General features: G+C 34.3%; 1 protein-coding gene across 1 annotated transcript in view; it reads right to left on the bottom strand.

Annotated features, from left to right (window-relative positions):
* Nucleotides 1-14,161, bottom strand: part of LOC125054854 (mitogen-activated protein kinase 1) — a 65,567-nt gene that overhangs the window by 11,104 nt on the left and 40,302 nt on the right. The window contains exons 5-7 of the mRNA XM_047656986.1: nucleotides 10,329-10,445; nucleotides 6,433-6,600; nucleotides 842-1,030 (exon numbers count right to left, since the gene is read on the bottom strand). Coding sequence (XP_047512942.1) covers nucleotides 842-1,030; nucleotides 6,433-6,600; nucleotides 10,329-10,445 — 474 coding nt within the window. The remainder of the gene's footprint in view (nucleotides 1-841; nucleotides 1,031-6,432; nucleotides 6,601-10,328; nucleotides 10,446-14,161) is intronic.

Raw genomic sequence — 14,161 nt, 5'->3', positions numbered from 1 at the left:
GTAGGTACGAATAAATTTACTATTCGATAGTTAGGACAGGAGTTTTACTTTTTTATTTCATTTCATTTTCATAAGCAAATTAAATACAGGTAATTGCGCCTATTTTTCTATAGACAACCTTTCGCTCATCCATTGAATACCGCCCAACATTCATTTAAATTGAATTGAAAACATATAGCTGCAGAATGGAGCAGTTGAATTCTGTGCGCAATTAATTTTTTATTAATTAATTAAAAACAAATGAAGTTGTATTAAAAATATTATTAAAATAGAACTTCTTTAATGTATATAAACAAGAACTTATTACATTAATTACAACGCTTAACGATTCGAGTGCTTAACAGTAAGTGGTCAGAATCTCTAGCATTTATATTTGTATATTTAAATGTAAAACTCGCGTAAAGACAATATTAAATTAAAACTAAGACTTATTATTTTTGCACGCTATACTTAATGGGCGGATAAATAGCCCCTATTTGCCGTCGTTAATTTCTCTACGAATCCATCCGCCGTATGCGACAAGATATTAACAATTTTTCCATGTGCCTCGTACGTACATAAATTATTATCTGCGTAATTTCCCAATGTTTCGGGGTTTAGGTAATTAAAACACAAATTTTGAAGATGTTGACAATTTCCACCTTACCAGAAGGTGTTTTCCGTGTTTTTTTTAATATTATGTACTGTATACCTGTAAGATTACATATATATATATATATATATTTTTTAAATAAATAAATACTTTTACTTACGTAATATCTCCTACTCAATCAAGGAAGCTGTGACGCCCATCGTACGAACCAAATTATTAGGATTATTATCAATAAATTCTAATACTAACCTCATCGTGTGGGTCATAGTACTGTTCGAGGTATGGGTGCGCGAGCGCATCTTCCACAGTGATGCGCTTGTGGGGGTTAAAGGTGAGCATTTTGTCCAGCAGGTCTAGCGCACGCGGCTCCGCGTTCGGGAACAGTTGTGTCCAAGGTACACGTGGTTTGTACGGCAGGGACTCCAGGTAACCTCGAGCCTTAAACAAAAGTTATTCATTATCAGTAGGTACTACAGCAAAACAGTCACGTATATTATCGAAGCTCTTTTTTTTTATAGAACAGGGGGCAAACGGGCAGGAGGCTCACCTGATGTTAAGTGATACCGCCGCCCATTGACATTCTCGCGACACACACAACATTCGCGAGTGCGTTGCCGGCCTTTTAAGAATTGGTACGCTCTTTTCTTGAAGGACCCTAAGTCGAATTGGTTCGGAAATACGTCAGTTATTACAATTATTTTAATTAGAACAAAATTTCCTTCGACATCACTTTATTACAAGAAATATTTTAGAATATATCATAGTCATAACGGTCAAATACCACGCCTGCTTTTATGATATGCCTGGATAAAACCAAGGACCGTAGGTAGTAATATATAAGCTTACAAAAGCATTGAATTTTACAATATTTGACTTTTCTAAAGTAAATCCTATTTATATGTGTATTATGTATAAGTGCAACGCCATGGCATAACAAGTTATTTTCGTAGAAACAAGTAAAGCCATGTTTATTGTTCATTATATATTTTTTTAATAAATTATATATTTTAAATAGGTAGGTACTAGGTACATGATTCCTCAAGTTAGCTAATCATAATTGTATAGTTAAAAAAAATCTAGTGGTGCTACAACCCTATATATAGGATTTTTTTTAAAGAAGGTGATCGACCTACTGTTTGCCGAACCCACGACGATAACAGTACGCTAACACTGCTCTAAAAAATAAATTGTTTACCAAATGAGTTCACAAAATGTATAGTATAATAATCAATGGAATCTCACTCATATGCGTCGAGTTATCTAAATTAAATGTTGTATTTCCAAATTAATTTAACATGCTCATTGTTTTCCTATTTCGTAAACTAACTCGAAACACTAAAAAAACTCGTTAAAACTTTCCACACAGATATCAAACGGTTGGCTGACTGCAAAAGGAAGCAGAAACAAAAGTTTACCCCTCAAACTGCTATTACATTTGTTGAGCACAACAGACCGTCAGAGTGATATGAAGGAAGAAGAATGAAACTCCTGAATGTAAAAAAACGTGTGTGTACTTATGTACACGCGTTAGAAGTTCTTTGGCGTAATCTTCTTTGGCGTACAAGATAAAAATCTTTTCAAAAATATTATTCTACGGTTGTAAAAAAAAACACTAAGGGTCTGTTTCACAATGTACGGATAAGTTCTACATAAGTTCCAAATTAGCTATTTATTACCTATTGGTGGGATAACCACTATTGTTGCGTTTCGAGACTGTCGAAAGCGCTATTCGTCACATAAAGTCCATCATAAGTTATGAGTCAATGAAGTGACAAATAGCACAATTTATCTTCCAAATAATTCATGTGTTGCATAAGTCTCGGAAATCTAAAGTTTTAGATTTGTATAAATATGAACAATACTTAAAAATTAGTTTGCCAAAGAAGTTTCACTTCTGACATGTTTACTTTGTACGCACGCACTTTTTTTAAATGTCAATCTCGTCTTTAAACACACCTAGGGTCTGTTTCACAATGTATGGCTAAAGTATCAAATAGCTATGCAACACATAAATTATTTGGAAGATAAATTGGGCTATTTGACACTTCATCGGACTCATAGCTTATGATGGACTTTATGTGACGAATAGCGCTGTCTGACAGTCGTGAAACGCAACAATATTGTTTATCCTACCAAAAAGTAATAAACAGCTAATTTGGAACTAATGTAGAACTTATCCGTATATTGTGAAACAGACCCTTAGTTTTACATATTTAGGTTTCTTATATATAAAACCATCCTAAAGCCCATTTTTACATATGGCCTCCAACTGTGGGGCAGCGCATGTGATACCACCATAAATATACTCCAGCAACAACAGAACAAGATCCTACGAGCAATTGCAAAAGTACCATGGTACATAACCCACGGAGAAGTTCACGAACACCTTGAGCGTAGGTGTTCTTTTTTATTGTTCCATACTAGGGTTGCCTGAAAGAAATCCATTGTTGGCGATAAGGCCGCCCGTTGCCTAAAAACTTATATAATTTTCTAATAATAATATTTCATATTCACTACAGTATATCTCGGTGTACGGTGTGCCTCTTGGCAAAGGCCTCCTCTATCGCTTTCCACTGTTCTCTATCTTCTGCGACTCTTCTCCAGTTATAGCCTACTGTTAATTTTAGTTCGTCCTCCCATTTGCGTTGTCGGCCTCGTCTTCCGTCTCTAGGGTACCATTCCGTCAATATTTTGCTCCATTTTTATGGGGGCTCCGTAGCATATGACCCGTCCATCTCCATTTAAGGTCTATCTTAGTAAGAATGTCTGTCACACCTCTTCTAGCTCTTATGTCTGTGTTTCTTATTCTCGGCATGCTTCTTTCCATAACTCTTTGGCAGTGTGCTAGCATGTCCCTGTGCAGGTTAGAGAGTGCCCAAATTTCGCAGCTATAGATAAGGCAGGGTAGAATACAAGTGTTAAAGACTTTGCCCTTTATTTTTTTGCTGAAATTTGTTTTCATGATCTCCCTCAGTGTCCAATATCCTAATAGCTTATTTAACCTATTTCATATATGTTTGTTTAAGGTAACGAAGTGTAAATAAACAAATAAATAATGTTTATTATTTATCTAATTGAGTCGTATATTACGCAGGCCACGATATAATTGGTTCGGGTTTGCACAGATCACCGAGCCTTAAAGAAAGAAGGCGCAGGAAACTGTTCTTGCTAATTGGAGGGCGGAAAAACATTATTTTTGTTCAGACCTTTATAAAACCCATGATACAGGTGATCTTTGATGTTTTCCCCCAACAGCTTATAGAATCAACTTTTCCATATATTTGCCATACAAATCTCTCTCCATATTAATTCCGCTTCGTTTGATATACGAATCACGAAACGAGTTTAATGGAACAAAAATCAATTTACGTTGAATCAGTATTTTGTTTCTAGATATGCGGTTTAATACGGAATATGTTTGATTGGAGCTGAAATCTAAATCGTTTAACCTCAGTTCTAAATTGAAAATATTGATTGATTCTGTTCAATGCTATCTGATTGGGCAATGATGGAACCATTTACGAGCCAAGTCATTTAAACCGGATTTATGTTGCTTTAAAGATAAGTTCTGATTTTCTACGAAATTATTATTATTAATATATATGTATATTAATACTAGCCGATCCGGCAAACGTCGTTTTGCCATGTATATCATTTATAATAAAAAAATAGGGGTTGATCGTTGAGGGTTGAAAATTAGGGGTTGTATGTATTTTTTAATTCTGTAACATAAAAAAAATAAAAAATAAAATTTTATCTATAAATAAAAAAATAAAAATTAGGGGTGGACTACCCTTAACATCTGGCGGGCTGATTTGTGAATCTAAGCCATTCCCAGATCCCCTTGAACACACACAAAAAATTTCATCAAAATCGGTCCAGTCGTTTAGGAGGAGTTCAGTCACATACACACGCACACAAGAAATATATATATTAAGATACTGTATAAGGCTATTGGTTCAGCGATTTTCAACCATGTCGCACGTGCGAGTCCCAGCTGGGCGATGTTATATTCGCTGAGTGCATGATATCTATACTAATAAAAATTAGTATATTAAATATGTTGTTAAGCTTAAAACTCAAGACGGCTGGACCAATTTGAGTTATTTTGTTTTATTCCTTGAACTTTGAGGTTTTTGAGACGAGAGTTATTTTTTAGTTTTCGGAAAAACAGTAAGGGATAGCATATCAAAATGTTCCATATGTTGGTATGTAGCTACTAAAAAAATACTAAGTAAAACAATCATATTAACGAAATTTGGGGACTAGCTTATAATAATAATAATTGATTGCCATAAACTGATACGTAAGACATTGGCCTCGGCGCCTGATGCAGTGAGAACTGTTTCAGGTGTTTGTGACTTCTCGGCATATACTAGTGTAGCAATTTAAAAGTTTGAAGTATCCGATTCTATTGAGAGTACGTTTTTTCGTGTTTCCGATTTCTCAGCTCAGTGACATGTGTGGTACATTTCGGGTCAAATTTAAATTGTAGAAAATACTCATTATGCGTGTGTGATTTCTGTCGCAGCTAAAAAATATTTTCAAACGCTTATCATAAAACCATTACAGTCACGTTGGCTTTCACACAAAAATCGAATTTTTATTGATCCATTTGTCTAAGAGCTACGTCCCACGTTAGCTAACAAAAACATATTCGATCAATTTTAAAATACGACACCACTCAGACACGTCCAACTATATAGTATACATATATAACATATAACACCCCACTTTTTGCGTCGAGGGTGAAAATATATTTTCTATTCACTATTCGATACGTATTGTTCGTCAAACGTATGAAAACATCATACTATTGAAGCGTAAAAATATTTTTAAAAGAAAATGTGCTGGCATTAAATGAGTTTTTATTCCTATAGCGCGTTATAAATGTATGAAAGATATATTTCCCTTGGAGCCGTGAAAAAGAGCATCAGTCTTTGTGTTCGTTGTTGTTCGAGCTCGGTCATTCTTTTCATGAACATTGAACATAAATCACCTAGACATCGCCTTATATTTCTTTCGATAAAGATATTTGTGATGAAGCAGTGTTGGCCTAGTGACTTGAGCGTTGGGACCAGCGTTCATGACGTCATGCACTAGCCTTTACCATATGATGATGGAAAACATTGTGTGTCACGCAGACTGCTGACTGCACCTACTCGCGAATTTAAAAGTATAAAACTGATACAATTTCATGATAAATATGTTTCGATTATTTTGAGACGGATACATTTATGTGCCTGTTTGGTAGGTTGTTTGGTTTTTATAGGGAGCCGTAGCCTAGTGGCTACAGCGTACGACTCTCATCCCTGATGTCCTAGATTCGATCCCCAGCTGTACACCAATGAACTTTTATTATATTTGCGCATTTTAATTTCGCTCGAACGGCGAATGTAAAAATCGTGCAGTAAACCGGCTTGCTTTAGACCCAAAAAGTCGACGGCGTGTAACAGGCACAGGAGACTAATTACCTACTTGCCCATTAGATTTACAAATGATCATGAAACAGACACAGAGCCCTGAGGCCCAGACCTAAGAAAAAGGTTGTAGCGTCACTGTTTTTTTTACATATGAAGGTGTTGTTTATTGTACAATTAGAAATTAAAAATAGTGTATATAGAGGGCGCATTCATAGCGAAACAATCATTATTTCACCGAGATAAGACCGTGACAACTTCAATAGAGTTCGAGTATTCAAATTCTGGGAGAAGAAGTATTATTTGCATTTGAAGGCACACTATTATTATTCAAATATACTTGCTGCCATACATGCAACTTGCACTTTCATGAGACATATATACTAATTTTATAATTTTCATTGTTTTTGTGTAACATACCTTTTCGTTAATGATACAGTCAAGATCCTCTTGCCCGGGTGAGCCCAGCACTCCCAGGATATGGTTCAGCTGGTCCAAGTAATGCTTGCCCGGGAAGATGGGTCGGTTTGACAGCATCTCAGCTAGAATACAGCCCACAGACCATATATCTATTGACTTGGTGTAGCCCTGTAGAAATTAATAATGTTACTTACTAAAATAAATATAAGGACTGTAATTTCAGGGAATTTATATGAACATTATTATTCTCTATTGTTTAATTCCATGACGGTACACACAATAACACCTTATTATCTTCGTCACTTTCTGACAAAATCTGTTTACGCTATGATCAAAAGAGACAGATGAGTACAATTGTAAGTCCAAGAGCTACCTTTAAAACGTAACAAGTATTTGAATGAATACAATTAGCGAGCAGCTTTACTGTATTAAATAAAAATTATTCTTTGACGTTTTTACGTGTGCTGAAAAATGTATACCATTTACCTCAAAGGAAGTTTAATGAGGCAGGTATTTTCTACATATTTATTACAGGAATTGAAATGTTATTAAATAATAATAAATTAAATAATTGAAATATTTATTACATAATAAAATAGTAATAGTAAAATCCTTTTAGATTTGGGAACCCGTTTATGTAAAAAAAAAAACTTTGTAAGGATTCCCAGCTCTTCCATAACAAAGTTAATATATTGATGTTATTAAATTGCAATTTATGTTTTTTAATTGTTTATAACGAATTCTTAAATTTTTGTTTGTGATTACTATTTCAATATTGTCTACATTTTAAACCGATTTTCATTTTTTTTGTGTATATTCGGTAGGTCTGAGAATAGGTCGTTCTGTCTTCTTTGGGCCAATGTGATAAAGATGGCCACTACCCCTAATTTTATTTATGTTAGTTATAAGCTCATGTATTAAACGATTACGTTGACACCCAGCTTCAAACAAAGTTTTGACTGTTTTTTTTTTTTTCTTTCCTTATTTAAAACGTTAAATTTGTTTGCCTACCCATATATGTATATACTTTTTGTTAACACTCACTATGACTTTGCTGTGGAGTTGAAGCCTGGTTATCCATATTACAGGTTCTTACCTAGTTTGAAAGTAGTCTCCCAATACCTTCTCAACGGTAATATTATTGTTTGTTGTAAATTTTTATTATTAAATAATATCGTACCGCCACCGAACTTAAGTAATGTCACAACTTAAAAATTATTATTCTAGGCACACGAGGCGTAATGTAAGAAAGGACTTATATGTTTAGAAGGGTATTCTTGTTTTAGCGACCGCGATCGCGTATCAAGGTCAAAGAGCAAGGGTTTCCTACGAAGCCTTTTCTATATAATATCAAGCTTATTATTTTTCTATATATTATTAAACTAAAATGTACCATAAATAATTACGTTACGTAAGTCGGTTTTGTATGCTCTTTTATTTCTGCTACTCTTAAAAACATCGGAACATTTTTAAACAGAAAAATATCCTCTCGGCACTGCTAGTAATAAAAAACGGAGCAGTGTTGGCATAGTGACTTGCGCGTGCGCCTCTAAACACTGAGCCCGTGCATTCGAATCACAGCTGAGCATCACTGAATTTTTCTTTCTATTATATAGGACACACGCTCGGACGGCGAAGGAAAAATATCGTGAGGAAACCGAAAAGACCCAAAAAATCAACATATTAACAGCGCTACTGCATTTTCATACCTTGTAAAATAGAAAAAAGATAAAAAATATGACGAAAAAAATTACTTAATTGTAAATGAAACGAAACTGCACTAAACAACTTACGTGAATGAAGGTTAGAATTGTGTTAACTGACGGAAGCAAAAGAACGGGTTAAAAACATGAAAATACGGGAAAGCATTCACGCTATACGAATTTTTCATTTATAAAAAGCCGTCCATGATCCATTGCAGCGCGTGCACCAATAACACGCTTCACGTCTCGGCAATTCAATTAAAATAGAGCCTCATTATATGTCAGAGGTCGATGAAATGGTCGACAGGTAAGCCTATTACTATAGCTATATCAGATACAGGTATGCATATGAATGGGCATTTATTTTTATTAATACTAAAGCCTATGACACTTAGGGATTGTATCTAAGGGTATTGAAATCGGTCCAGAATGTTTTTACCATTTACAAACATACAAAGATAACTATTTCTTCTGTGTCATATTTATTTTATTAATTAAAACTTCGTTACATCTATTCCTATATTTACCGTATTATTATTTTAATTCTATTCTGTGGCAATTCTAAAGATATTTCTTTTCTATTTATACAATATCCCGCTGATTTTAATGACTTAAAATAAAATGTGTATTTCCGTGCACTCTTAATATAAAAAGAAATCTTTTGTTTTGAATAGGAATGACGGGATGAGAATGTTTAATGGATTTCTTAAGACTAACTTCAGATCGTCGATTTTGTTTAGAATAAAATGTTACCTGTATTTGCTGCAACTTTTCAAATACGACAATCTTTATCTACAATGAATTGGACGCAAAGATTATTATTTGAAAACTTATCATTAAAGTTTACTCTAATACGAGAAAATTAAATAAAGATTAGTTATCGTTTCGCTTTCTATAGAAACTGCAAATCTATTTTATTTTCGCCATTTGTCGATATTTGGGTTTAGGAAATGCCGCTCTCTACTTTGTAAGGTGTTCTTCCTTCCAGGGATGTAACTTGGAGGGCAAAAAATCGATAACTAAATAATCGATTTTTCTCTCTATAAAATAAATCGATTTATAAAGAATAAATGCCTGTTTTAACTATTCTTAAATTAGATTTTTTTTTAATAATGATTTATTTTAAGTTTTTCGAACGACCTTTTTGATAGCACAAATAGCCAACATTGGTTTAATCCAGCAACGCATATTTTATCTTTTTACTGTACTCGAACATACGACCTGAGCCTTGGTTCAGCAATTAGACCGACACTGCTCTTAAAAACAAATACATAAAAATTATGAATTTTACTAGTATTCAGTTCGAATTGCCTTTATTATTTGAACTCAATCATACTTTTGTCAGCACAATACAGTAGAAAAGTTTGTTTATTGCAAAAAGAATGAAAGTTGAACACGAATGATGAACGAGAGTTTTCCACTTGTATGACCGTTGAGTGTATTTCCGTTTTGCCAAGAAAAACTGGTTAACGTTAATTCTTTGTTACGTAAGCTTTTAATTAAATGGTTCCTAGAGGCAAAGTAATGGTCTAAATGCGCTTTCAAATTCACGGAAAATTCTAGGCTTAAATTTTGTTTTATTCGTTAAATATTTTATATTAAGTTATAATAATTGTGATTGCATTTTGTTCTCACTGCAGTGAAAATGTGTGCTCTTACATCTTGACTCCTGCAAATACTAGCTAAGCATTTGTTTTTTTTTCCTTTTATTTGTCACTCCATGTCACGTGAAGCGATGTGTAATAAATGTATACCCTTGTAAAATAAAATAAATGCCTATTAAAACAACTGGCGGAGTGTTCCCAGTAAATGTAAACCTCATTGTACAAAACTTTTTTTTTTTTATAGAACAGGGGGCAAACGGGCAGGAGGCTCACCTGATGTTAAGTGATACCGCCGCCCATGGACACTCTCAATGCCAGAGGGCTCGCGAGTGCGTTGCCGGCCTTTCAGGAATTTGTACGCTCTTTTCTTGAAGGACCCTAAGTCGAATTGGTTCGGAAATACTTACATAAATAAAGACATTTTACTCAGCCTTTGTTACCCATAACCGACGAGCATGCATAAATGTCATGAAAGTGGATGAAGCGAGAGAGGTATGTCGTCTTTTTAAAAAAACATATGAAAATAATAATAAATATAAATACACGTTTAATTCTATCAATACTAGACCAATCAATAAATAAAACTTACCTTTGAGTTGAGCATAATCTCTGGGGCGCGATACCAGCGTGTCGCCACGTACTCCGTAAGAAAACCGGTATGATCATGGTCTGGGTCCGCCACTCTTGCCAATCCAAAGTCACATATCTGCACAAAATATAAATATATTTTTTCTTTGATATTCATTTATATAAATCTGGTAGCAGCAATTTTACACATTAAGGGAAACCTCCCTTAAACTTGCATGTGTATGTCAGGCATAGAAGGCTGAATTTGCTTATGAGGAAAAAATATGCGGAAACAGATAGAGAAACCCGAAGCCAAAAACCAAGAGATGTAGTATTATGTAAAACAATGTATCAGAGACAAGACAATTTCATCGTAGAGTCAGGTAATAAATAAAAATAAAAATGTTTTTATTCTTTGTAAGTAGATATGCATTACAATGCACGTAAGATTCGGAAACCCTTTTAAGTAAAAATTACCTGTGTAGCATACGCGATGTGTGAGTGTAATGTGTATGAATCATAAATCTATACAGTCAAAACGGTTTACGACGAAATCGTTCAGATTTTAGAACAACATACAACCAGTATGTTGTTCTAAATAGTGACCAAAATCAAAGGTCCCGGCTGAATTCTATTGTATTAGGTTACTTAATAACAACGTCATCGGCCGTTACGACTATCGGTTTTTACGACCAAATATGTGTAGTCTCTTCGATGTCGTTATACCTGATTTTCACTGTATTTATAGTACCTACTCTTAAGTACAATATAACCTTGTATTTTTCTCAAAGATTGCGTAATTCTCATACATAATTCTACATTTTTCATAGATAATTTTTATATATTAATGTTTTCTCAGAAGTAATATAAGTTTTCAAACATAAAGTTATGGTTTCGTCAGGAATCGAACCCAGGACTTCTTGTCTATACCATGTGCATTTATATAATATTTATATTTTTATAATTAGGTCCTTCGAGCCTTGTTCATATATTTTTACATTAGTGTGACTAAGAAAATATTCAATGCCTATTTAAGGCTTTTTTCTTTAATGATGAAACAGGTATTCCGGGTTTAAACTTAAAGTAACCCGTAACCTTCAAATATAAAGGTTAAAAAATCCTCATTAAACCTACTAAACTACAAATATTTTTTTAGAAATAAAATTCAATGCCGTTGACGGGCATACAAAAGAAAGCAAAGTATGAAAATTCATTTTCTATTCATAAATAGCAATCAAAAGATTCGTTCGGCTGATGAAAATGAGCCAACATTTGCCTAAAGACGTTCTTATAAAAGCATTCCCCAAAATATTATATTTCTTAGGTATATGAATGTTATTTAATGTCTAACAATGATAAAACCTTTGAAAATTTCACAAAGAAATTGCGTATATTAGTTGCTAAGAATCGAGCCCACGCATTAAATAAAACCAGCTTCACCAAGCCGCAGCAAGCCGCAACACACGGAAGCTGGAAGCCACGCCTACGTAGTTGAAGTGAAGGTAAAACAAAATACACAATACCATCCTACACACATAATAACACATTTCAACACTAACACAAGGAAAACTGTACTGAAAGAAAAATTATATAAACATTTTTTTCTTTCTTTTAGAACATGGGACAAACGGGTAGGAGGCTCATCTGATGTTAAGTGATACCGCCGCCCATGCCATAGGGCTCGCGAGTGCGTTGCCCGCCTTTTAAGAATTGTTTCGGAGTCGTATTGGTTGGGAAATACTTCAGTGGGCAGCTGGTTCCACATAGTGGTGGTGCGCGGCATAAATTGCCTTAAAAAAACACTCAGTTGTGGAACGACGGACGTCGAGGTGATACAGGTGGAATTTCGTATTCTGCCTCGACGTCCGATGATGAAACTCAATAGCAGGTATACGGTATCATTAACCGATTGGTTTGATAACAATGAGAATTTGCGATGGTTTAGAGTTAATTTATATGAACGAGTGAATTAATTATCGAAAATTTAAAAATGTATAGCAACATATAATTTTATATACAATCACTGAAAATTAATTCCGACCCAGAGATAAGTCACATGTCTATCACTCTCTACCTTGAAATAGATGATTAAACAGACATTATCCTATGTATTAGCTAATTAATTATGCATTAATTAAAACAAAGAGACGCCTCTCGCTACAAAATCCCCGAAACTAATCATGATATATGCTTACACGTGTAAGTGTAAGTACCATTTGTTAGTCGTATTGTATTTTATCGTTTTAGAAAAGCTGCGGTCCCATTATTATTCCAAATGAGGCCATGATACTCGGGAGATTGTTACTTACACCATTTCTAACAAAAGTCTAATGAGATCATTTAATCAAATTGGATTTCAGAACAGATTTACTCAAATAGAATAAGCAAAATCTTATATAATTACTAGCTGCCCCCGTGAACTTTGTTTCTCTTTAATGTGATTTTAGTTAGCCTACCTTTTTAGTACATACCAGCATCGAACATATTGCTGTTACCCGAGAAAATTTTCAGTTTTTCACAATAAAAAGTTTTTAGGTTTCTCTGTGAATTTTTCTCTATATAAACCTCGGAGTTCAGGTCATACGTTTTAATTAACAAATGAAAATAGGGGTTGATCGTAGAGGGGTGAAAATTAAGGGTTGTATGTATTTTTTAATGCCACAAAATAAAAAAATAAAAAAACAATTTTTGGGGTGCACACCCCTTATCACTTAGGGGTTACAGAATATGTACAAAAAAATTCAAAAGTATCGGTCGAGCCCTTTTGGAGGAGTATGGGAACGAACACATGTGATACGAGAATTTTATAGGTATAGAGATTTTGTTAAAAAAAGGAAACCCTTGGGATATAGCTAACTTTAGACGAATTGGTATACAATAACGCATCTACAAAGTGTTCGCTGCATGCAATTACAATATCGAATCTCCAGTCTCATAGATTAGTTCCAACCCGTAGCACAGGCAAGCTTCAGAAAAAGTTTTTCAACTATAGACACACACGTTTTGGAGCAAACCATAGATAAATACTTAGAAAATCAAAGACTGGTTGATTATACAAAGGCATTTGATTCTAGTTCACACTGTCACATTTGGAAAGCCCTTGCAGAATGTGAAGTACTGCTTATGAAAACAATAGACTTTATCAATGACATCTACTCTAAGAGGGTTAAATAAATAAATAAAAATAAAATAAAAAATAAAATAAAAAGCCTTTTATTTCTTGCTTACTATAAGTATTACAATTTCATAACAATACTTAATTTAATGTTTTTTTTTTGCAAGAACCCTCTCCATGAAAGGTAAAGGCCTCCTCCAGAGAAGACCAGTATTCTCTGTTTTCTGCCGCTCGTAACCAATGAGTGCCTGCCACTTTTGTGATGTCGTCTACCCAGCGTGCATTTGGTCTTCCTCTCTTTCTTTGTCCTAGTGGGCCTGTCCATTGTGTTGTCTCTCTTGTCCATCTATTATCGCTTAGCCTCGCTACGTGACCCGCCCATCGCCATTTGAGCTTTTGTGAGTAGTTGAGGGCGTCAATGGCTTGAGTTTTCTGTCTTATATGAGTGTGGCGGATCTTTTGGATTTTCCTTATTTTCAGAATGCTCCTCTCCATACTCCTTTGGCTGGATATAATTTTATTTTTTACTTTTCTAGTAAATTTCCAAGTTTGGCAGGCGTATGTTAATGAGGGCAGTAGGCAGGTGTTCATAACTTTCGTTTTCATTCGTATAGTCATTTTACTTTTGAGTATTTCTTTGAAGCTCCAGAACTTTTTCCATGTGATGTTGATTCTTCTCTCTACTTCTTGTTCGTTATTTTTTTGGCTAAATGAAATTTGCTTTCCCAGGTAAATGTAGG

This window comes from Pieris napi, chromosome 12 (genome assembly GCF_905475465.1).
Source record: "Pieris napi chromosome 12, ilPieNapi1.2, whole genome shotgun sequence".
Classification (NCBI taxonomy): domain Eukaryota; kingdom Metazoa; phylum Arthropoda; class Insecta; order Lepidoptera; family Pieridae; genus Pieris; species Pieris napi.
Note: the sequence above shows the minus strand (reverse complement) of the source record. Positions and strands in the feature narration are given on the sequence as shown.